We start from the raw sequence: 23,647 nt of genomic DNA, 5'->3' as shown, positions 1-23,647 counted from the left end.
GAGCGACTGTACCGAACTGAATACAAAGCAGAACTATTGCTGAAAGTCTTTCTTTTCTAATTGAAGTATAATTGATGTGCAATATTATGTTAGTTTCAGGTATACATCATAATGATTTGGCATTTAAATATATTATAAAATGATCACCACAGTAAGTCTCATAACCGTCTGTTACCATGCAAAATTATTACAGTACTATTGACTATGTTCCTTATGCTATGTATTACATCCTCATGACATTTATTTTATTATCAGTTTTGTACCTCTTAACCTCCTTCACCTGTTTCACCCCAACCCCTACCACCCTTCCTCTGGCAACCACCAGTTTGGCCCTCTGTACTTATGAGTTTTTAGATTCCTTATACAAGTTGGATTGGCCCTGGTATCTCAGACAATAAAGAATCTGCCTGCAATGTGGGAGACCTGGGTTTGATTCCTGGGTCAGGAAGATGCCCTGGAGAAGGAATTGGCAACCCACTCCAGTACTCTTGCCTGGAGAATACCCATGGACAGAGGAGCCTCGTAGGCTTAAGTCCATGGGGTCACAAAAAGCCAGACATGACTGAACAACAAACACACACATATAAGATCATACCATGTTTGTCTTTCTCTATCTGATTTATTTCACTTAGCATAATACATCTAAATTCACTCATGTCAAAATGGCAAGATTTCATTTTTTCTTTTAGCCAAGTAATATGCCATTCTTTAGCCATTTATCTATCAATGGACATTTAGATTGAATCCATAATTTAGCTATTGTAAATAATGCTGAAGTGAACATTAGGGTGGATATATCTTTTCAAATTAGTGTTTTGCTTTAAATTTTTAAGAACCCCTAAAACTTGAAAACAGTGACAGAGTTTATTTTCTTGGGCTCTAAAATCACTGCAGATGGTGACTTCAGCCAGGAAATTAAAAGATTCTTGCTCCTTGGAAGAAAGAAAAGCTATGACTGTATTTAAAAACAGATTAAAAGCATATTAAAAAGTAGAGACATTACTTTGTCGACAAAGGTCCGTCTAGTCAAAGCTATGGTTTTTCTAATAGTCATATATGGGTGTGAGAGTTGGACTATAAAGAAAGCTGAGCACTGAAGAATTAATGCTCTCGAACTGTGGTGTTGGAGAAGACTCTGAAGAATACCTTAGACTGCAAGGAGATCAACCAGTCAATCCTAAAGGAAATCAGTACTGAATTTTCATTGGAAGGACTGATGCTGAAATGGAAGCTCCATTACTTTGGCCACCTGATGTGCAGAACTGACTCACTGGAAAAGTCTCTTCTGCTGGGAAAGATTGAAGGCAGGAGGAGAAGGGAACGACAGAGAATGAGATGGTTGGATGGCATCACTGACTCTATGGACATGAGTTTGCGCAAGCTCCAGAAGTTGCTGATGGACAGGGAAGCCTGACATGCTGCAGTCCACTGGGTCACAAAGAGCTGGACACGACTGAATGACTGAACTGAAAACTTGTATTATTCTATGCAGTAACTACAAAGTCAGAGGAATTCCTCTCCTCTAGAAGCCTCCCCCACCCAAATTCCCAAGATCCCTGGCCTGCCAGGAAACAATTTTCTTTATGTATGAGGCTGGTACTCTATATGTCATACACCATGTCAGTTTCCTTTGAGGACTTTGTAAATATTGCCTCCACCCATATTTCTCTATTGTGAGCTTGTCATGACTGATTAAATAAGAATTATTTTCAAAAATTATTTTTCTTGTAGGCCTTAATTACACAATCAATCTGTCCAAATTATGTCTAGATTTTTTTTTTAAAAAAAGACATATTATTAAACTAATGCAATTAACTATGTTGCCATGAAAATTATGGATATATTTTTACTTGAAAAAGTAAGTTTTGTTCTGAATTTTAAGAGAGTTAGTGCAAATCAGATACCATTTTTAAATACTTTGTCTCCATCTACATACAGAAACAGAATCTACTAAATTAGGTGCTGGATATAGAGCAAAAAGAGAAAAGGCTTCCCTGGTGGCTCAGGGGTAAAGAATCTGTCTGCCAACGCAGGAGACACAGGTTCAGCAGTTCCTGGTCCCGGAAGATTCCGCATGCTGAGGAACAGCTAAGCCTGTGTGCCACAACTGCTGAGCCTGTTTTCTAAAACCCTGGAGCCACAACTCCTGAAGCCTGAGAGCCTGTGCTCTGCAACAAGAGAAGTCTGAGCACCTCATCTGGAGGAGCGCCCCCTCACTGAAACTAAAGAGAAGCCCACAGAGCACAGCCAAAAATAAATAAATAAAGCTTTTTTAAAAAAAGAAAGAGGAAGAACTTTTCCCCATATTTGTTAAAAATACTTTTAAAAAATACCTTTGTGTGTATGTTTGTGTGTGTGTGTGTGTGTTGAGTTGCTCACTTGTGTCTAACTCTTTGCGATGCTCTTGGACTGTAGCCTGCCAGGCTCCTCTGTCCATGGAATTTTTCAGGCAAGAATACTGGAGTGGGGTGCTGTTTCCTCCTCCAGGGGGATAAAGACCTATCATATTCTAAATAAATAGCCACATTTTAATTTCCCTCCTTGTTCATTCAATCCTAATAGTTCTTATTCTGCTTGATCCTAGGCAAAACATTCTTTTTCATGCAGTATATTTGCTTTTAAAGTTAAAAATGTCATAGAAAACCTGTCTTGAGCCGCTAGTACAAATAACCCACAGTTAACCACTATCTTTACTATTTACTTGGCTTTACCAGTTAGATTTTTACTTACATACGTTTTCAAGTTATTAGTATGTTTTCAGCTTAAAGAAGTCCCTTTAACGTTTCCTGTAAAGCCAGTTTTGTGGTGATAAACTCCTTTAGCTTTTGCTTCTATGGAAAACTTTTTCTCTCTCCTTCAATTGTAAATGGTGGCCTTGCTGGGTAGAGATTCTTAGTGAGAAGTTTTTTCCTTCACAACTTTAAATATATATTGCTACTCCCTTCTGACCTGCAGAGCTTTTGCTGAAAACTCAGCTGATAGTCCAATAGTACGTAAGAAGGTCTTTTTTTTTTCCTCTCTCTCTCTCTCTTGCTGTTTTTAAGATTCTCTCTTGAACTTTTAATTTTAATTATAACATGCCTTGGTAGAGATCTCTTTGGTTCCTCTCATAAGGAACTCTTTGTGCTTCCTGTACCTGAGTATCTGTTTCTTCCCCTTTCTTAGGGACGTTTTCAGCCATTATTTCTCAAATTTTCAGGCTCTTTCTCTCTGTCTTCTCCTTTTGGGACTCCTTTAATGTGAATGTTATTCTGCTTGATGTTGTCCCATAGGAACTCTTTACCTGCCTCCACTCTTTCAACATTCTTTTTTTCTCTTTGTTGCTCTATTTGGATGAGTTCCACTGCTCTTTCAGGTCACTGATCCTGTCTTCTGCTCCACTTCATCTTCCGTTGAACCCCTCGAGCCTATTTTCAGTTCAGTTATTATATTCTTCAGCTCTATGACTTCTGTTCAGCACTTTCTTATTTATCTTTGCTGAAGCTCTCACTGTGTTCATCCATTCTTCCTCAAGTTCAGTGAGCATTTTTCAACTATTCTTTTGAACTTTTTTTTTCAGATAATTTATGTATCTCCATTTTAAAATTTTATTTATTTATTTTAATCAGAAGATAATTACTTTACAATATTGTGATGATTTTTGTCATATGTCAACATGAATCAGCCATAAGTATCTCCATTTTGTTAAGATTTTTTTTTTCTGAAGTTTTGTTTCGTTCATTCGAAGCATCTTCCCCTATTTTCCTCATTTTGCTTGACTCTCTGTGTTTGAGTCTGCATGTTAAATAAAACAGCCCACTTTCCCATTGAAAGAGTGTCCTGTGTATGAGATGAAGCTTATCATTTATCCTCACCCTAGCTCTTGGTTGTTTCAAATCAGTGTGTTAAGCAGCCAGATTTATTCTTGATGGGTCCCAGTTGTTGAGGGTGTTTTAAGACCTGTCAGTGTTCCAGAAAGCTTGCTCCCAGAGTCAGTGCCTAGTTTCAGACAGATCGAAAGCCAGATCCTCAGGCAACAGCTGTTAAAGTACATAAATAGTCCTGTGGGTCTGCAGTCCCTGCTGACCTCCAGACCAGGAGATCCGGGAGTGTTTCTGGGCAACAGTTGCCAGAACTAAGCCTTCCTCTGAGTGTATAAGCTCATTGCTGGAAGATCCCAGCAAGCCATGGCAAGGTCAGGGGACGATGCAACAATGGGAGGGCGCAAAGACTGCATCTTCCTGCCTATATTCCCTACAAGTGCGTCTGCAGCCTCTAGAAGAGTGGCAGTGCTGAAGCCTGTCCCTAAGGCTGAAGTTCCAGGACAAGTAAATGTCTTTTTCACAGGCAGACTATGGGTAATTTTTTTCTGCTGTCTGTGTAATGCCCTGGGTGGGACAGCCTGCCTAGAACTATCTTTCCAATCATTACAGACCTGTGGGGCCCAGGGAGGTTAGTCCCTGTGGCCACCAGCACCAGGTGATCAAGAGGTGTCCTGTGCGAACTGCGTCTACTGCCCAGCCTTAGCAAGTCTGCAGGAGAATGTTGAGGGTGGGGTGGAGCCACAGTGTTAGTGATACAGGGAAAGTATGTTGGGAGCAGGGCTTGGCTGCACCTTGAGGAAGGCTAGGAGAGAGGGCTAGATGGGTGGGTCATGATGAAGTGAGGGGGATAGAGAAGACAGGGAGAACACCTGCAATTTTAGTCAAGCACAGGCATTTCTTTTGAATTACTTTCTCCAGAGCTGCTTATTCAATCCTCTGTCAAGAAGTCCCCCTAAAGTCATTGAATGAGTTACTGGCATTATGACACATCCCTTGACCCTCAAAGGTAGCTTTTTGACAGCTACTTGCAAGAATTTTGAAGGAATTGAAGAAGGATGGGTTGAAAGTTCCTCCTCAGGAGCTTTGCTGTCAAAGTTAAAGAAGGTTAATTCTCACTGGAACATAAATTTTTATTGTCTGGAAATGACTCAGAGCCTGTCAGACAGAGTTTAGCCTTGAGACTAATGAAGCAATCGCTGAGAGCATCAACCCTTTCGGGGAATCTGTGTCCAACCATGAACTCCATTTGGAGGCACTAGGTGGAGCTTGTTTGCAAATAGCATATAAAGTCTGCTAAATTTGAAAGGTCTCAAGGACCAGGCTGAGGGCAGGAGCTGGGCACGACACGGTGCCTGCAGTTTGCCCCTCACGATGGTGGAAGGCAGACTTCTTCACTCGTGTCTCCCGCTACTTCTCCTCATTCAGTTTTCTACCAGCACCTCAGATTCTGTGGAACCGTAAGTCTCACCCAATATCTCTTCCTCAATAGTCTGTTTTTTATTTCAGTCTCTCCCTTATATCTCTGCTTTGCCTTTCCTAGTAATTGCTACCCTTTCATTCTTTAAGATATCTTAAAGTTATAAGAAAGTAGTTAAGAATGTAACAAGGCTTTGCCTTTCCTAGTAATTGCTACCCTTCCATTCCTTAAGATACCTTAAAATTATAAGAAAGTAATATATTTTTTCTTTCACTTATTCTACATTCTTGAAGTCATGTTTTTCATGGGGTCCATAAGAGTCATAAACACAATAAGTAGTCATTAGGAAGCATGACAAACCTCAGGCCCTACCCTCACAGAATTATTCTTTCAGGTGAAAGGTATGGACTATAAAAATATTTAAAATGTACAGTTGGGAGTAATTAAACTCATATTGCAGATTATATGTACACAGAAGGTAAGGAACGTGTTAAATTATATCACAAGCATATAATTTGCAAAATTCATACCGTGGAAAACTGACAATTTGATTTCTCCAACAAATAAATTGTCTCAGAATGAGAAGCAGAGACCACCTATAAAATTAGAGAGATTTAAAAGGTATATCAATCAATTAATCAATCACAATGTATAGGCCTAATTTTGATAATGATTTCAAAGACATCTTTTAAAACATCATGACATCTGTGATGATCTGGAGGGGTGGGATGGGGGCATGAGAGGGAGGCTCAGGAAGGAGGGGTTATATGTATACATTTGGCTGATTCACGTTGTTGTACAACAAAAACTAATGCAACACTGTAGAGCCATTTACTCCAATAAAAAACATGACATTTTAACAAGGAATTATAAATCTGTACTGGCTGAATATTTTTTTTTATTTTTTTTAAATTTATTTATTTATTTTTAATTTTTACTTTACAATTCTGTATTGGTTTTGGCATAGATTGACATGAATCCACCACAGGTGTACATGCGTTCCCAAACATGAGCTGGCTGAATATTTAAATATAGATGATATTAAAAATGTTGTTAAATGTTTATGTATGATAATGTAGCATGTTTTTGTTTAAAAATAATCCTTTCCTTCTGGAAATATATGCTGAAATATTTCGGGGTTTTGCTTCAAAATGATAATGGGAAAGGTGAGGTGGTTAGAAGGTGAATGTAGATGGAATGTGGATATGGTATAGCTAAGGCAAGAGTGCACATAGATGTTCTCGGATGTTAGATCTGGGTATTAAGAGTCTAGTAGTTCATTATATTAATACAATATTGTGGATATAGACTTTTAGTAGATTTAGAACAGATAAATGAACAAATAAAGAATATGTGTACATATGTACATGGAAAGTTTTATATATTTACAAAAAATATTCCAGATTAAAATTTACGCAGGATTGGTGATTTCTCACTTTACATATAAAAGATGCCTTGCAGATAAATTACAAACCACAAAGATTTTCAATGTGGTCATGGGTGACTGGTAACCAAGCATTAGGGTTATTTTTGAGGTTAACTTTAGCATTTCTGTTCAAATGATGCTTTTCTTAAGACTATTACTACTACCACTACTTTTAAAGACTACTATTTTTCTGAGTGGAACATATGTCAGGAGAGCAGGATAAAAGCCTATTAAAAACATTATGAAAATAATAATAATATTGTGGATATATTTGGATTCATTTATTATTTTGTCTAATTTTATGCATGTTTGAAATGCTCCATCACAAAAACTTTAAAATTAAAAGGAAGTAACAATGAAAGTTACAAAACATTTAGAACTGAACAAGAATTAAACCATTTTATGTCAAAATACCTGATTTATTTGTTTAAATATCTAGTACAAGTGGAAGTACATTTTATAAAACCTAAACATTCTATGAATTAAACAATCAAGAAAGATTGTTATATGAATGAAATGAGCTAGAAAAATGGGGAAAAAAGCAATATATAAACAGTGTTGACAGGGAATTGTGAAGAACAGAAGTTAATAAAGTGACAGTCAACAAAATGATAGAATCAAGAAAACAAAAGTCTGTATTCTAAAGATTAATAAAACATACAATTGGTAAATTTTGAAAGCCCCAGTGAAAAATATAATGTTCTAGAAGAATAAAAATTATACAAATTATCAAAACCAAGGACAGAATATTTTTGAAAAATTGAATAAACCAGAAATGAAAGTGAATTAGGAGTAAAAAATAATCCTTCACTTGCAAAAGATAGCATAACAATATTTTATAGAAAAATTTCATCACACTTTCAAGGAAATGATAATCCCAATCCTAAAAACAATATTTAGAGAGCAGAAAAAGAATACCTATACAAATTATTTTAAGTTTAATATCATAAGAATCACACAAAAAAGAAAATTAAATATCAATCTCATGTATGGACATAGAAGCAAAATGCAAAATAAAATACTGCCAGTTTGTTACAGCTGTGTATTTAGTTGATTTTACATTAGCTGCTAAAACAGCAAACCCAAAAACTCAGTGACAAAGCACAAAAACCTAACGGTCATTTTCGTGTGTGTCGCTTCCAAATACTTATCCATCAAACAGTGATATAAAGGCGCCCCACAGGAAGTTTTAAACAGCAAGCCTGGATATGACATACATCACATTTACTTATGCTCCGTTAGCCAGAACTCAGGTGCATGATGAGACAGTCTTTCTGTGTATTCAGGAGGAAAAGGAAAGAAACTCAGTGCAGAGCTACCCAGTCTCTGCTACAAATCATGTGTGTGTGTGTATATGTGTCTATGTTGCTATGTGTTCCAGTTATCTACCTAGAGTGTAATGAATTAAAACAATACTTTATCATTTTTCTCTCATGGTTTTATGGTTTGACCAGGTTCACCCAACAGGGCATTATTTGCTTTGGTTCTCTCTTGAAGTTGAAGTCAGATGTTGACTAGGGCTTTGGTCCTCTGAAGATTCAACTGGACTGGGTATCCAAGATGGCTCCTCAGATGGCATGCAGTTCGTGCTGGCCATCACCTGGTGGCTCATCTAGAAATGCTGCCCAGAGTGTTGATACATGTCCTCTCCAAATGGCTCAGGATTTGGAGCAGGATTCCAAGAGACTGTGTCCGAAGTATTAACACAAGCATTCTAGGGATTGGGGCAGAACCTGAAGAGCCTCTTAGTGCCTAGCTTTGGAAGTCACATAGTACCACTTCTGTCACTACCCTTTTTCAAAAGCAAGGCATAGGGCAAGGAGAGGGAACCACATAAGCCTAAGAATACTGAAAGGAAGAAACAATCTCTAACTAAGCTTTCATAATCTTCCATAAGCCCTCCACTGATTTGCATCTCGCTTTGATGTTAAAAAAAAAAAAAAAACTCATCCATGTCCCCCTCCAACACTCGATGTCTTGTCATATGAAGACATCAGCCTCAGGCTTGACATCCAGTATCTAAATTAGATCCAAGTATAGATGAGACTCCTTGGGGTCATTTGCTCAATTTCAGTTCATTTAGTGTAGTTCTCATTCTGAAGATCTGTGAGCTAAACAGAAAAGTTATCTACCACCACTCTGTTGGGGACAATCCCAGGACAACTGTGACAGATACTTCTATTCAAAAAGATGGAGCATGGGAGGCCACTCCAGTTCATGGTCCATAGCCTCTCTGAAATCTGACCAGGCAGTTGTCACCAGTTCTCTGATTAGGGTTCAGTCTCGCTTCCTCAGAGTGGTTCTCTGTGGCTCTGGAATTCACTCTACACTCTAATTCATCCTTTATTTCCCATGAGAAAAGGCATATGTTTTCAGCTAAGATATGCTCTCAGTCTTCTTCCAGTCTGTAGATATTTGAGGGCTCTGAAATCTCCTTTTCCCTTTGAACCATCTCTGTCCTTTGAAGTCCCATCTGGAAATGCTTCTGTTAATACAATTCTCCCTTTAAATGTCATGGTTTCATACCAGTTTTAATGAGATTTATTCCATGAGACAAAACCAATACCCACAAACCTCTCCAAAAGGCACATCTCTGCCTTAGGTCACCTACAGGGCTCCTGTGAACTAGATTATTAGAATTCCTATTGTCTAGCAAATACAGTCAGAGAGGAATACCCTTAAATTTCTCAGAAATTTTTTTTTCTATTCAAAAGTAACTGCTAAGCATAACTTTATTTATTTCTGAACCTTAATGTCGATGCTACAGTCAAAACCTTGACTTTATTTTTATCCCAAAGTACACTGATTCTGTACTTTGATTTTTATTTTGGGTTTGATTTTTCTCATGAAACCCAGGAATAAATGTGAAAGAAATGTTTAAAATATATATAAGAAAAAAATTTTAATAGTAATGAAGAACACACAAAAAAGGACTTAAATGTTATTTAATAAAGTATCCTATATTTTTGGATAGGTTAAAAGTCAGCATCATGAAAATGTCAAATGTCAATACTCCCTAAATTTATTTACATTTTATGTAATCTTAGCTCAAAAACCATTAGGATCAGAGATGCTGATTTTAAAATTCACATTTAAAAAAAAAACCATTAGGTGACATTTTATATATGTGTGTCTGTCCGCCCATGTGTCTATCTGTCTGCCCCTGGTTCCTGGCAAAGCACTCCTAAAAATCCCCTTGGAATTTCCTAAGTGATAAGAGTACTTAGAACATTTTTTATTTGAAGTTTTGCTCTTTGACCCAAGTTGCTGACACAGAGCTCCTAAATCCATTGGGATTTTTTAGATAAGAGATCTTTTCTTCTAAAGAGGCAACTGTTGCTGGGCTCCTGGATAGCTTCAGAATGGGAGCTGGGCACCAGAAAGAGAAAACCATGATTAGAATCTATTTCCCTCCAAAATAATAGCTTCAATGTCTACATCTCAGTGTTCTGGACTGCCACGCCCCCTGCTGTTTCATCCTTATGTATGTATAATTCCTCATTAATTGTATTTAATTTGCAAGAACCATCTATCAACCTGAGCTGGTTGTGTCTCCTTTTCAGCCCTACCGTGGGTTTCTATTTTCATGCATGCGCGCTAAGTCACTTCAGTTATGTCTGACTTTTTACAACACTTTGGACTGTAGCCCACCAGGCTCCTCTGTCCATGGTATTCTCCAGGCAAGAATACTGGAGTGGTTTGCCATGCCCTCCTCCAAGAGATCTTCCTGACCCAGGGATCAAACCCGGGTCTCCTGTGGCTCCTACATTGCAGGTGGATTTTTTACCGCTGAGCCACCGGGGAAGCCCATCTCTGTTTTCAGCATCCTTTAAATGAGCCATTAAGCAAAGGAAAGGAGAGAAGTTTCACTTGATTCAGAAACTCAGTTTTGTTTCCATTGCAGTCCTTTTGGTCAGAGAATTCTTAACCTACACAATATACTTGTGAAGGAATTTTGTCCATTAGTCTTTTATTTTTATGTGGGGGTCTTCTCGTTCTCTTTCTTTTTGGTAGGAAAATAAAATATTGATATAATTTTATATTTGCATGGTATTTTACACATCTCAGAGATGTTTCTATACATCTCATTTTTTTTCTAAACTGTTCCAGAGAATAAGCCAGAAGCAGCATGAGAAATCAGTCTCCTTGGCCTTATTGTAGACCATAATCACAAGACACAGAATTTCACAATGGGAAACTTGAAAGAAATCTTTGAAAATGATCCAAAAGATCTGAATTAGAATGTAAGAAAGAATTTTGTTCGAAACAAGGGATTTCTTAATCATAGAGAATACGTAGGCCAACAAGAGCCAGGTCTCTCCCTAATCCAGACCACTGTTTAAATTTCATCTTCATATTTTGCAAAGAGAGAAGAAGCTGTGTACTGGTCTTTTTCCTCAAAGGATGTGTTTAATACCACTTATTACTATGCATTTTGATCCCTTTCTCATAAGGTGAAATGTTGCTCATGTATTTTTTCATAGGGAATGGTAGAAATGGTAGAAACAGGAAGCAAAGATAGTCACATTCTCCCAACGTATCACTACTCCCCAGGTGGTGGGGGGAGGGGGCGGAACAGTTAGGTTTCGATACTAGTGCTCTTTATTGAATCCTAGGGTTAAAATTCCAGATTTCCAGAACCATATGTTTGCTTGCAGAAGCAGGAAAGATATGTGTGTGGGACAGTAACAGCACTTCCAAACAAGAACCAAAGAAGAAATTGGAAAAAGAGTCATTTTATTTACTATTGTATAAGAAAATCACACAGATCAGCAGAAGTCTCTACATTAGTTTTTATTCAATAATATGAGGTTATGGAACTATATATATGAAAACATGAATTTCTCAAATAATAACAAGATCAGCCTGCCTTTCCCCTTTCCTTTATCTTTTTCTTTTTTTCTTTTTTCCTCTGAACAGTTACATGGACAAATCTTAACTGAAACTACACAAGTTCACATTTCTTTTCCCAAAGTAAGCAAAATACCTCTGTTTTCCCAGCCTATTTCCCTTCCTAATGTGGAAGAATAATTTACTGAAATATTAAAAATTATTTTGGTTTCACGACTGAAAAGGATTTGAAAAGATTGTAATCTGTGCTGATTCATGTCCTATGGTATTTTTTTCCCTTCCCTATTTCAAAGTGTAGCCAAGTCCTTGTGGCCTTTTGCCTTAAGAATTTTCAAGGCTAGAAGCAGAGGTTGCTTAAAGATACTATGCAAAAGCCCTGGCACTTGGGCAAGTCACCAGAGGTGCTCCTGAGGAAGAAGAAAAAGAAGTCTTTTGCAGACACATTAAAGAGAAGCCCCAGTGCAGCCAGGATGGGAAGGGAGTTTGCAGGAGAATGGATATATGTATATGTGTGACTGAGTCCCTTTTCTGTTTACCTGAAACTATCACAGCATTGTTAATTGGCTATATCCCAATACAAAACCAAAAGGTTTTTTTATAAAAGAGAGAGAGAGAAGCCCCACTGGCAGGAAGAAATCAAAACCAGGACATGAGTGGAGCTTATGGGACCCAGGATAGTGGGCACTGGGTCACCTCCATCATTGCAATCAGGGTAATAGATAGGACTTCTGAGCTAAGTAGCTGTGTGAGGCACATTCTGGACTACAGAGCTCCCAGTCTCAGGAAATATTCCCGTGTCCGGATAGGGCATAGAAGCAGCCAAGTAGCCAGGCTTCAAAATGGCTGAAGGGCTGGACAATGGCATGGTCACATGAGGAGTAACCAGTTTCATGCAAAGACAAAAGCAGCATCCCAAATATTTTGTTTTACAAACCCCAGTGTGGGGAAGGCTCTAATAAAAATGAAGATTAAGTCTCACTAGAATTTTAGAAGAATGAAAGCAGAGTCAGATTAATTCAATTCCCAAGTGGCACTAGTGGTAAAGAGCCTGCCTGCCAATGTAGGAGACTTAAGAGACACAGGTTCGATCCCTGGGTCAGGAAAATCCCTTGGAGGAGGGCACGGCAGCCCACTCCAGTATTCTTGCCAGGAGAATCCCAGACAAAGAAGCCTGGTGGGCTAGGATCTGCAGGGTAGCAAAGGGTCAAACACAACTGAAGCAACTTAGCACACATGCACAAAGAAAGTAAAGCAATGTTATATTTCTTTTTTTGATTGAAGTGCAATCGACCTACAACAACATGTTAATTCCAGACACACAACATGGTGATTTGATATTTCTATACAAAATGATCACCACAATAAGTCTACTTGCCATCTGTCACCATAAAAAACTATTACAATATTATTGACTGTATTCCCCATAAATGTTGTACATTTCATCCACAAGACTCATTTCTTTTCTCACTAGAAGTTTGTGCCTCTTAATCTCCCACACATGCTTCACTAATTCCCCCTACTCCCCTCCCCTAGCAACCACTTGTTTGCTCTATAAGTTTGTTTCAGTTTTCTTATGTTTGTTCACTTCTCTCCTTTTTTAAATTCCACATGTAGTTCAGTTCACTTCAGTTCAGTCGCTCAGTCATGTCCAACTCTTTGCGACCCCATGAATCGCAGCATGCCAGGCCTCCCTGTCCATCACCATCTCCCGGAGTTCACTCAGACTCATGTCCATCGAGTCCATGATGCCATCCAGCCATCCCTCCTATATGGCATTTGTCTTTCTCTGTCTGACACATTCCACTTAGCATAATATCCCCAGGTCCATCCATGTTGTTGCAAATAGTAATATTTCATTCTTTATTATGGCTGAGTAATATTCCTTTGTTTTTGTATGTCACATTTTGTTTATCCAGTCACCTGTCAATGGACACTTGGGTTGCTTCCATATCTTGGCTATTGTATATAATACTGCAATGAACATAGGGGAGCATATATCTTTTCAAATTAGTGGTTTTGTTTTCTATGGATAAATACTCAGGAATGGAATTGCTGGATCATAAGGACAGTAAAAGGATAACAAAGGAATACTATGAACAATGCCTTGCCCACAAATTTAATAATCTAAATGAAATGGACTAACTTCTTGAAAGGCCACTTTTGCCAAAACTCCTACAAGGAGAAATAGACAATTCAAACTGACCTACATCTATTGAAGAAATTGAATCAATAATTAATAACCTTGCAAAACAGAAACCATCAGGCCCAGATAGGTTCACTGGTGAATTTATCAAACATCTAAGGAAAGAGTTATACCAATTCTCTTCAATCTCTTTCAAAAGATAGACAAGGAAATATTTTCTAACTCAATTTATAAGCCCAGCATTAACATAATACTAAAACTGTACCATGGCAATACAATAAAATAAAACTACAGAACAATATTTCTCATGGGCATAAGTGCAAAAATCTTTTTTAAAAAAATAGTAAATCATATCCAACAGTGTATAAAAGAATTATACACAATGACCAAGTGGGATTTATCACAGTTATGCAAATCTGGTTCAATATTTGAAAATCAATTAATGTAACCCATTACATCAAAGACTAAAGAAGAAATTGATATTACATGGTATCAGTAGATACAGAAAAAAGCAGTTAACAAAATCCAACACCCGTTCGTGATTTAAAAAAAAAAAAAAAGTGAACGTAGCTCAATTGTGTCCAACTGTTTGCAAACCCATGGACTGTCCATGGAATTCTCTAGACTAGAATACTGGAATGAGCAGCTTTTCCCTTCTCCAAGGGATCTTCCCAACCCAGAGACTGAACCCACGTCTCCCACATTGCAGAAAGAGTCTTTACCAGCTGAGACACAAGGGAAGCCCAAGAATACTGGAGTGGGTAGCCTATCCTTTCTCTAGATCTTCCTGACCCAGGAATCAAACCAGGGTCTCCTGCATTCCAGGCAGATTCTTTACCAACTGAGCTATCAGGGAAGCCCTAAAAAACAAAACCACTCAGCAAAACAGAAACAGAAGAGAACTTCCTCAACATGATTAAAAAAAAAAGAAATGTGCTAGAAACTTACAACTTATATCACACTTACTGGTACAAAACTAAAATTTTCCCACTAACAGGAACAAAGAAAGTATATTCTCTCTTACCACTTCTTTCCAATATCATATTAGAAGTTCTAACTAAGGCAATAAGACAATAAAAGGAAATTAAAATTACACAGATTGAGAAAGAATAAATATCACTCCTGTGATATTAGTCATGGGAGTTTTTTTTTTTTTCTTTCAGATCACTACATACAGCAGTAATAATAAGGTTGCAGGATACAAAGTTAATATAAAAACTCAATTGCTTTCCTATATACCAGAAATGAACAAGTAAAATTTAGAATTTAAAAGCACAATACCATTTACATTAACAACCCCACCAAAATGAAATAATTAGGTATAAACTTAACAAAATAAATACATATGCTGCTAGAACAACTGGACATCCACATGCAAAAAAAAAAGAAAATGAAGGAATCTACACACTTTTCAAAAAAAATTAACTCAAAATGCATCATAGACCTAAATGTAAAATACAAAACTTCAAAATCCTAGAAGACAACACAGGAGAAAGTCTAGGTGACATTAGTTATAGTGATGACCTTTTTCAATACAAAGCAAAGGCATTATCCATGAAATAAATAATTGATAAGCTAAACTTCATTATGATTAAAAATCTGCTCTGTGAAAGACTCTATCAAGAAAATGAGAAGACAAGCTACAGACTTCTCTATTTATTTTAACTAGATATAATACTAATTAAGCAACCCCTGAAGGAATTAGACTTAATTTCCTCACAGAATAAATAGCATTTTAACAAGATAATCCTATTTATCTGTCTAGATTTGTCTGTTTATTTTTCCTTAATTGTGTTTATTTTATAAGCAGCACTGGTTCCTAAAGTAAATTTGAAAAATGTAGCAAACCACTAAGGAAGTATTGGATTGGCCAGTAAAAATCATGTCTCTACCTCTTCCATTGTTTTCTGAATAAGTCAGCCCAACACCACTAGATAGAGATAGATAAGACAGATGTCACACTGTATTGAAGAGAGTTAAGATAGTAGATAGTGTGGTGTACAACTCCTAAAAGGATGAGAAGAATGTTCACAAAGAAAGTAGCCTGGCTCAATAGCATATTAGAAGTTCTGGCTAATTCAATAAGACAATAAAAGGAAATTAAAATTACACAGATTGAGAAAGAATAAATATCACTCCTGTGATATTAGAGTTGGAGCAAGATGAGGTGGGTGTCCTTATGGAGGGTTAGTCTACGTGTGGGGCATCAGAAGCCTAACAGAGCATGTATCAATTTATCTATATGTGTATGTATGTTTAAACATGCATAACTCCCTAGCTCTTTTGCTAAGAAAGTCTAGGAGTAGGGACACCATAAAAATAAAGGGCATACCTACATACCAATTCTTGATTTCTAATGTCATTCGCTAAAAGAAAAAAAATATATAGTAAAGGAAAATTATAAGATGAGCCTGAAATATCTTGGGTCAGAAGATAAGTAGTTGCCCAAGATTAATGAAGGCATGCCAATAGGACCCAGAAGTCAGCTTAAATGGATTTTTACTGGCCAAATCTGAGACTATTTGAGCATCAAAATAAATAATGAAATAATAGATTATAACCCATTATACAAAGGAAGAAAACATGACTATACTGGCAGAAACAAACAAACACATTGAAATTTTGATGAGAAGTAGGTATGTGTGTGTTAGTTGCTCAATTGTGTCCAACTATTGGTGACCTAATGGACTGTAGCCTGCCAGGTTTCTCTGTCCCTGAGAAGTTGGTAGGTAGGTGGCAAAGAGTCGGACATGACTGAGCGACTAGGCACACAGCAGGATATTTATATAGTCTGATAGTATCCCCATAAAATATTAGTTACAAGGCAAAACATAAACTCACAAGAAGTATGGCACATAACACCTTAATCAAGGGATTGGATTTAACATTGCCCCAAATGGAAGATACTGAACCATGTGCTACCTGTCAGGGTTACAGTAAGAACACAGCACCACCGTGGGATACCCCATCTGAAGATGCACATGCCTTCTGGACACCTCTACCTGGATGTCTTACAACCACGTCAAACTCTTGCCGCTTCCTCACTTTCCCTCTCCTCACGTATGAACTGTCTTGGCAATGGCATTATCATCACTTAGCTAAATATGCTCTCCCTATCTCCTTCTAAATCCTAATCTGAAGCACCATTGTCTCCCACCACTGCAAGAATAATCTTTTTGGTGTGACATCAGCATCATGGTGGTTGAGATGCTCTCTTTATTGCTCCCCTTCAGTCTACCACCAGGAAAACATCTGCAACTCAGCAAAGGTGCCTCCATCCAACACACCAGGACATCAGAGGATTTCACACATCCGTACGTTAACGGTGGGTGGCCTGGGCACACAGAGGAGGCAAAGCCAGGAGAAGACTGGGAGCCATGCCTGCGATTCTGGATCACCAGACTTGGTGGCTGAGCCCGCGGCCCCACACAAGCTGGCGGCATCAGGAAAAGTGCAAGTGACATTGACCTTCTGGGTGCAGACGCGCCCGTGGCCACAGGGAACTGAGCAGCATGGCGGCAGGGCCTGAGATCCTATCCCTCCAGCCACCGAGGTGCCTGTAACTCCACCTTTGACACACACACACACAGCGGCAGCATCCATGACTCAACAACTCTGGTCATGGTAGAGACACTCATGATTCTGGATTCCCCCCACACACAGCACACAGCACCAGAGCCTACGCCCCAGGAGGCCTTGGACGTGGCACAGGCGCCTGTCATCCTGGTGCCCCAGATGGTGCTGCCGTGGACACTGGAGCAGCAGGATAACCACGATCCTGGAGGCAACAAGAGCAGGGGCAGTGATGGCACTGGGCAACACCGCTGACAAAGGCAGAGGAGTGTAGAAAGTGCCTTTATAAAAAATAGAGAGGGACTTCCCTGGTGGCCCAGTGGCTATGACTACCCATGCAGGGGGTCTGGTCTCAATCCCAGGTTAGGGAACTGAATCCCACATGTCACAACTAACAGCACAGCCAAATAAATAAATAAATACATCTTTTAAAATAGAGAAATGTGACTGCATAGTTGTGAGTAAATTCATAGCTTAATTCACAGTCAAATTACTATACCAGTTAATAAATGCATTTAACTTAGAAACTGATCTGCCTCTTGAGAAACCTATATGCAGGTCAGGAAGCAACAGTTAGAACTGGACATGGAACAGACTAGTTCCAAATAGGCAAAGGAGTCCGTCAAGGCTGTATATTGTCACCCTGCTTATTTAACTTACATGCAGAGTACATCATGAGAAATGCTGGGCTGGAAGAAGCACAAGCTGGAATCAAGATTGCTGAGAGAAATATCAATAACCTCAGATATGCAGATGACACCACCCTTATGGCAGAAAGTGAAGAGAAACTAAAAAGCCTCTTGATGAATGTGAAAGAGGAGAGTGAGAAAGTTGGCTTAAAGCTCAACATTCAGAAAACAAAGATCATGGCATCTGGTCCCATCACTTCATGGCAAATACATGAGGAAACAGTGGAAACAGTATCAGATTTTATTTTGGGGGGGCTCCAAAATCACTGCAAATTGTGATTGCAACCATGAAATTAAAAGACACTTACTCCTTGGAAGGAAAGTTATGACCAACCTAGATAGCATATTCAAAAGCAGAGACATTACTTTAAAGTAATGTCTCATCAAAGTCTAGTCAAGGCTATGGTTTTTCCTGTGGTCATGTATGGATGTGAGAGTTGGACTGTGAAGAAGGCTGAGTGCCGAAGAATTGATGCTTTTGAACTGTGGTGTTGCAGAAGACTCTTGAGAGTCCCTTGGACTGCAAGGAGATCCAACCAGTCCATTCTAAAGGAGATCAGTCCTGGGTGTTCTTTGGAAGGAATGATGCTGAAGCTGAAACTCCAGTACTTTGGCCACCTCATGAGAAGAGTTGACTCATTGGAAAAGACTTCGATGCTGGGAGGGATTGGGGGCAGGAGGAGAAGGGGACGACAGAGGATGAGATGGCTGGATGGCATCACGGACTCAATGGATGTGAGTCTGAGTGAACTCTGGGAGATGGTGATGGACAGGGAGGCCTGGGGTCGCAAAGAGTCGGACATGACTGAGTGACTGAACGAACTGAACTGATACTGTATAAATTGTATGTACATTATCATACGGTTACATGTAATATATTTTGTCATATGTACACTCTGTGTTAGTTGCTCAGTTGTGTCCAACTCTTTGCAACCCTATAGACTGTAGCTCACCAGGCTCTTCTGTCCATGCTGTCCATGGGATTCTCCAGGCAAGAATACTGGAGTGGTTGCCATTCTCTTCTCCAGGAGATCATCCCAACCCAGGGATCGAACCTGAGTCTCCTGCTTTGCAGGCAGATTCTTTACCATCTGAGCCACCAGGGGTCATTTATATTTTTATGTAATGTCACATGGTCACATATATGTGTGTAATGAAATACACTGTTACTACTGCTACTGCTAAGTCACTTCAGTCGTGTCCAACTCTGTGCGGCCCCATAGATGGCAGCCCACCAGGCTCCCCCATCCCTGGGATTCTCCAGGCAAGAACACTGGAGTGGGTTGCCATTTCCTACTCCAATGCATGAAAGTGAAAAGTGAAAGTGAAGTCGCTCAGTCGTGTCCGACTTGTAGCGAACCCATGGACTGCAGCCTACCAGGCTCCTCTGCCCATGGGATTTTCCAAGCAAGAGTACTGGAGTGGGGTGCCATTGCCTTCCCCAAATGAAATGTGCTAGGAACAATAAAAAACAGCATAAGGAAACAGAGGACAATATGTGGAGGACTGCTATTCTGGTAGAATGGTCAAGAAAGGTCTTTGTGAGGTTGAGCAGAGACAAGAATGAAGTAGAAGAGAAAGCCATATGCATATACCAAGTGCCCCAAGAAAAACAAACAGGGAGTACATGGCCCTGAAGCAAAAACAGACTTTGTGTATTCTAGGAACAGGAAAGAGAGCAGTGTGACTTCAGCAGAGTGAACAGAATGGGTGAAGCCATAAAAATTAGATCAGACCATGGGAGGGAATCACCAAGTCCTGGACATCTTCTAGGCTTTGGTAAAAAATCTGGATTCGGAATCATGCGGAGGTGTTAGAAGAGTTTCCCGGGTGTGACATAAAGAGATTTTTCCTTTAAAGGATTTATTTTGACTTTTGTGTGAGACAGTGGATTGTCAGAGAACAGTGGGAGAATCAAGAAGACAAGTTAAACTAGTCTTGCACTGGGACTGACAAAGGATGATGGTGACTTAGACTAGATGGTGGTAAATAACATCAGCATACTAAAGATATATTCTGATTGTTGTTAAACTTAACACTGGAAATAGCAGAAAGAAAGAAACCAAGGATGAATCCACATATTTTTGGCCTAAGCAATTGGTTTAATGGAGATACCACTTAGAGGAAAAGTCCCAGGAAGGGAAGAGAAATCAGATGCTTAATCCTGTGTTCAATTTGAGGTGCCGGTAAGACTTCAATAGAGAGTCAGAGGAAGCAGTTATAAATACAATTGTCAATCAGAAGGGAGCAATCGGGGATAGATACTTTGCAATGAGAAATTGTTTGAGAATGAGAGTTTAAATACTCTCTAAATACAACATTTAAAACCCTAGGACAAAAAGCGACCCTTTAGAGACAATATGTCTTGAAAAGAGATGAAGTTAGAAGACTGGACTTTGAGACACAGCAATGTTTAAGTGTCAGGAATACAAATAATAAAGGATTCTGAAAATGATTGACAGAATCAGAGAAGGGCAGAGTGTTGAAATTCAAGTGAAGAAATGGCTTCCAGAAGAAATTCAAGAACAGAGTGAGCAGCTAAGTCAGTTGCTTCTGAAAGATATAATAAAATGAGAACTGAGAATTAACCACTGAAATTGGCAACATGGAGATTGCTGGTGACTGACAGATGGAGATAAAGCCTGTTAGGAGTGGGTTTTTAATGAAATAATGAGAGAAGAAGAAGCGTAAGTAGTAAGTTTGGACAAATATTGATAGGAGATTTGTGGGAAAAGAAACCAAAAAATGGAGGGGGGGATTGACAGATGGATATGTATAGTCAAAGATTTTGTTTTTTTCACAAGTGAAATATATATTTATATGCTGATGAGAATAATGAGGTTGAGAGGAAAGATTTTTATGGTGTAGTAGAGAGAGAGAGCTAAGGGCTTCCCTGGTAGCTCAGACAGTAAAAAATCCGCCTACAATGTGGGAGACCTGGGTCCTATCCCTGGGTTGGGAAGATCCCCTGGAGGAGGGCATGGCAACCCACTCCAGTATTCTTACCTGGAGAATCCCACAGAAAGAAGAGCCTAGCAGGCCACAGTTGCAAAGAGTCGGACATGACTGAGTGATTAAGCACGGCACAGAGAGAGGTAAGTCAATTTAGTATAAACGTTTTTGAGTATGCGAAAAGAGTAAGTTACACTAAAAAAAAAAAAAATTAATGGTGGTTTGCATTTAGATGCATACAAGTTTATCTGGTGCAACACAAGAGAATACAGAGTCCATGGGTGCAGATGCAGATGTTGGCTTTGAGGCTTTCAAAGTTGGAGATAGTATCAGTATCAGTATTTCAAAATTGGAGATAGATGATCAGAATTTTACTTGTGATCATTTCTATTCTTTCAGTGAAATAAGAAGCAATGTCATCAGTAGACAGAAAAGAGAGAAAGGGCATTGCTTATAGAAATGATGACCTGGGAGAGTGAGAAAATAAAATCACTTGAGCAATGCAGCAGCAGTGCCTAGAGGCTGTGTTTGCACCTAAGGCTGCAGTCGTGAATTTAAAGTGGATCTGTTGGCATGGTCACATGTGTTTCACCAGTCACCTTCTTAATTTTGATGCAAAGGAATGTAAACTCCCCAACAGCAGAAACATGGTTTTTGTTAACCACAGGACAGTGTCTGGTATAAAATATGCATTCGAATATATGTGGACTGACTAAATAATATCCATCTTCTCCACTTGACTGCTTTGCTTCACAATATCCCCAGTACTTAATACAGAGCCTGGTTCATAGTAGGCTTAAATATTAACTGAATGGACGAAGGAGCCAATTAATCAATCTCTTTTTTTTCCTTCACTTCTGAAATGTATCCCCAACTCCCTATTGAACAGCTTCCCTGAATTTCACAAGAAAACCTCAAAGCCAACATACCTAAGATTCTACCTGACAATTTCCTGTCTCTTATTAGCAAGATCACCCACAAGAGCCCCAGTGAGAAACCTAGACTCATTCTCTATTTATCATCTCCAAAATGGAAAAGTCCATAACTAGTTTATGCATTTTTGAACAAAATAAATGAAATGAAGTGCTTAACACAATGCCTAACATATAGTACCTACAAATATTAGCTATTTCTGGTATTCAGTGATTGCAACATACACATCTTTTCATATCATAACATATTTTACATAATTTAATTGGAAGAGCTTTTCCTTTAAGTAATATATTAAATAATTGTGTCCTTTATATCAATAGTGCATCAAACAAGGTAAAAAGGAGTTCTGTAACTTTTCTCTTAGTACGTTCATCAATATTAAACTAGTAATTGTCATGTCCAATACACTTAAAATCTCCATTTTTCACCCTCTCCCCACTGTTGCAATGTTACTTTCTCTATATGTTTAAAATGCATTTTCCATCTGTCTGTGAATCAGCTAGGGATTCCTCTGGCAATAAATAACAGAAAAGCAACTAGCAATTGCTGAACAAATAGGGAAGAAGTCCATAGGTTGACATTCCAACTTTGACACAATTACCCAATAATACTGACAGAGACCAAAGCCCTTTCTATCGTTTGGACCTGCTTAGCATACAGACCTTGATCATCCTGTTCGTTGCTTTGTCAACTCAAGATGGCCATTGAAACTTTAAGTGTTACCTTCAATTTCCATGCAGAAAGAATAAATAAAAGCATTCATTGCTGTGTCTCCTGAAACGTTTTCTTTATGTTAAGAAACCAGAAGTTTTCTACAAGCCCTGCCCAAAAGTTTTCCATTTAAATGTCACTGGCCAGACTAGATCAAACAGCTACCCATAGTTTGAAGATGGTTAGGGAGAAAGAATGAAACTAAGTCATGCCCGCGGGGCAACCCAAGATGGGCAAGTCATGGTGGAGAGGTCTGACAGAATGTGGTCCACTGGAGAAGGGAATGGCAAACCACTTCAGTATTCTTGCCTTGAGAACCCCATGAACAGTATGAAAAGGCAAAATGATAGGATACTGAAAGAGGAACTCCGCAGGTCAGTTGGTGCCCAATATGCTACTGGAGATCAGTGGAGAAATAACTCCAGAAAGAATGAAGGGATGGAGCCAAAACAAAAAGAATACCCAGCTGTGGATGTGACTGGTGATAGAAGCAAGGTCCGATGCTGTAAAGAGCAATATTGCATAGGAACCTGGAATGTCAGGTCCATGAATCAAGGCAAATTGGAAGTGGTCAAACAAGAGATGGCAAGAGTGAATGTTGACATTCTAGGAATCAGCAAACTAAAATGGACTGGAATGGGTGAATTTAACTCAGATGACCATTAAATCTACTACTGCGGGCAGGAATTCCTCAGAAGAAATGGAGTAGCCATCATGGTCAACAAAAGAGTCCAAAATGCAGTACCTGGATGCAATCTCAAAACTGACAGAATGATCTCTGTTCATCTCCAAGGCAAACCATTCAATATCACAATAATCCAAGTCTATGCCCCAACCAGTAATGCTGAAGAAGCTGAAGTTGAATGGTTCTATGAAGACCTACAAGACCTTTTAGAACTAACACCTCCAAAAAAGAAAGAGTTGTCTTTGGCCCCAGGTAAATAGCAGGGAGGAAACACAGCTGGAATATGGAATGAAGCAAGGCAAAGACTAATAGAGTTTTGCCAAAAAAGTGCATTGGTCATAGCAAACACCCTCTTCCAGCAACACAAGAGAAGACTACACATGGACATCACCAGATGGTCAACACCGAAATCAGATTGATTATATTCTTTGCAGCCAAAGATGGAGAAGCTCTAAACAGTCAAC

At 38.9% G+C, this 23,647-nt stretch overlaps 1 protein-coding gene across 1 annotated transcript in view; it reads left to right on the top strand.

Moving 5' to 3' along the window:
* Nucleotides 1–5,081: 5,081 nt before the first annotated feature.
* The window catches only part of LOC120858797 (alpha-2-macroglobulin), a 68,269-nt gene continuing 49,703 nt past the window's right edge, over nucleotides 5,082–23,647 (top strand). The window contains exon 1 of the mRNA XM_040235111.1: nucleotides 5,082–5,260. Coding sequence (XP_040091045.1) covers nucleotides 5,175–5,260 — 86 coding nt within the window. The 5' untranslated portion in view covers nucleotides 5,082–5,174. The remainder of the gene's footprint in view (nucleotides 5,261–23,647) is intronic.

The sequence above is a fragment of the Oryx dammah genome, unplaced genomic scaffold (genome assembly GCF_014754425.2).
Source record: "Oryx dammah isolate SB20612 unplaced genomic scaffold, SCBI_Odam_1.1 HiC_scaffold_29, whole genome shotgun sequence".
NCBI lineage: Eukaryota > Metazoa > Chordata > Mammalia > Artiodactyla > Bovidae > Oryx > Oryx dammah.
Note: the sequence above shows the minus strand (reverse complement) of the source record. Positions and strands in the feature narration are given on the sequence as shown.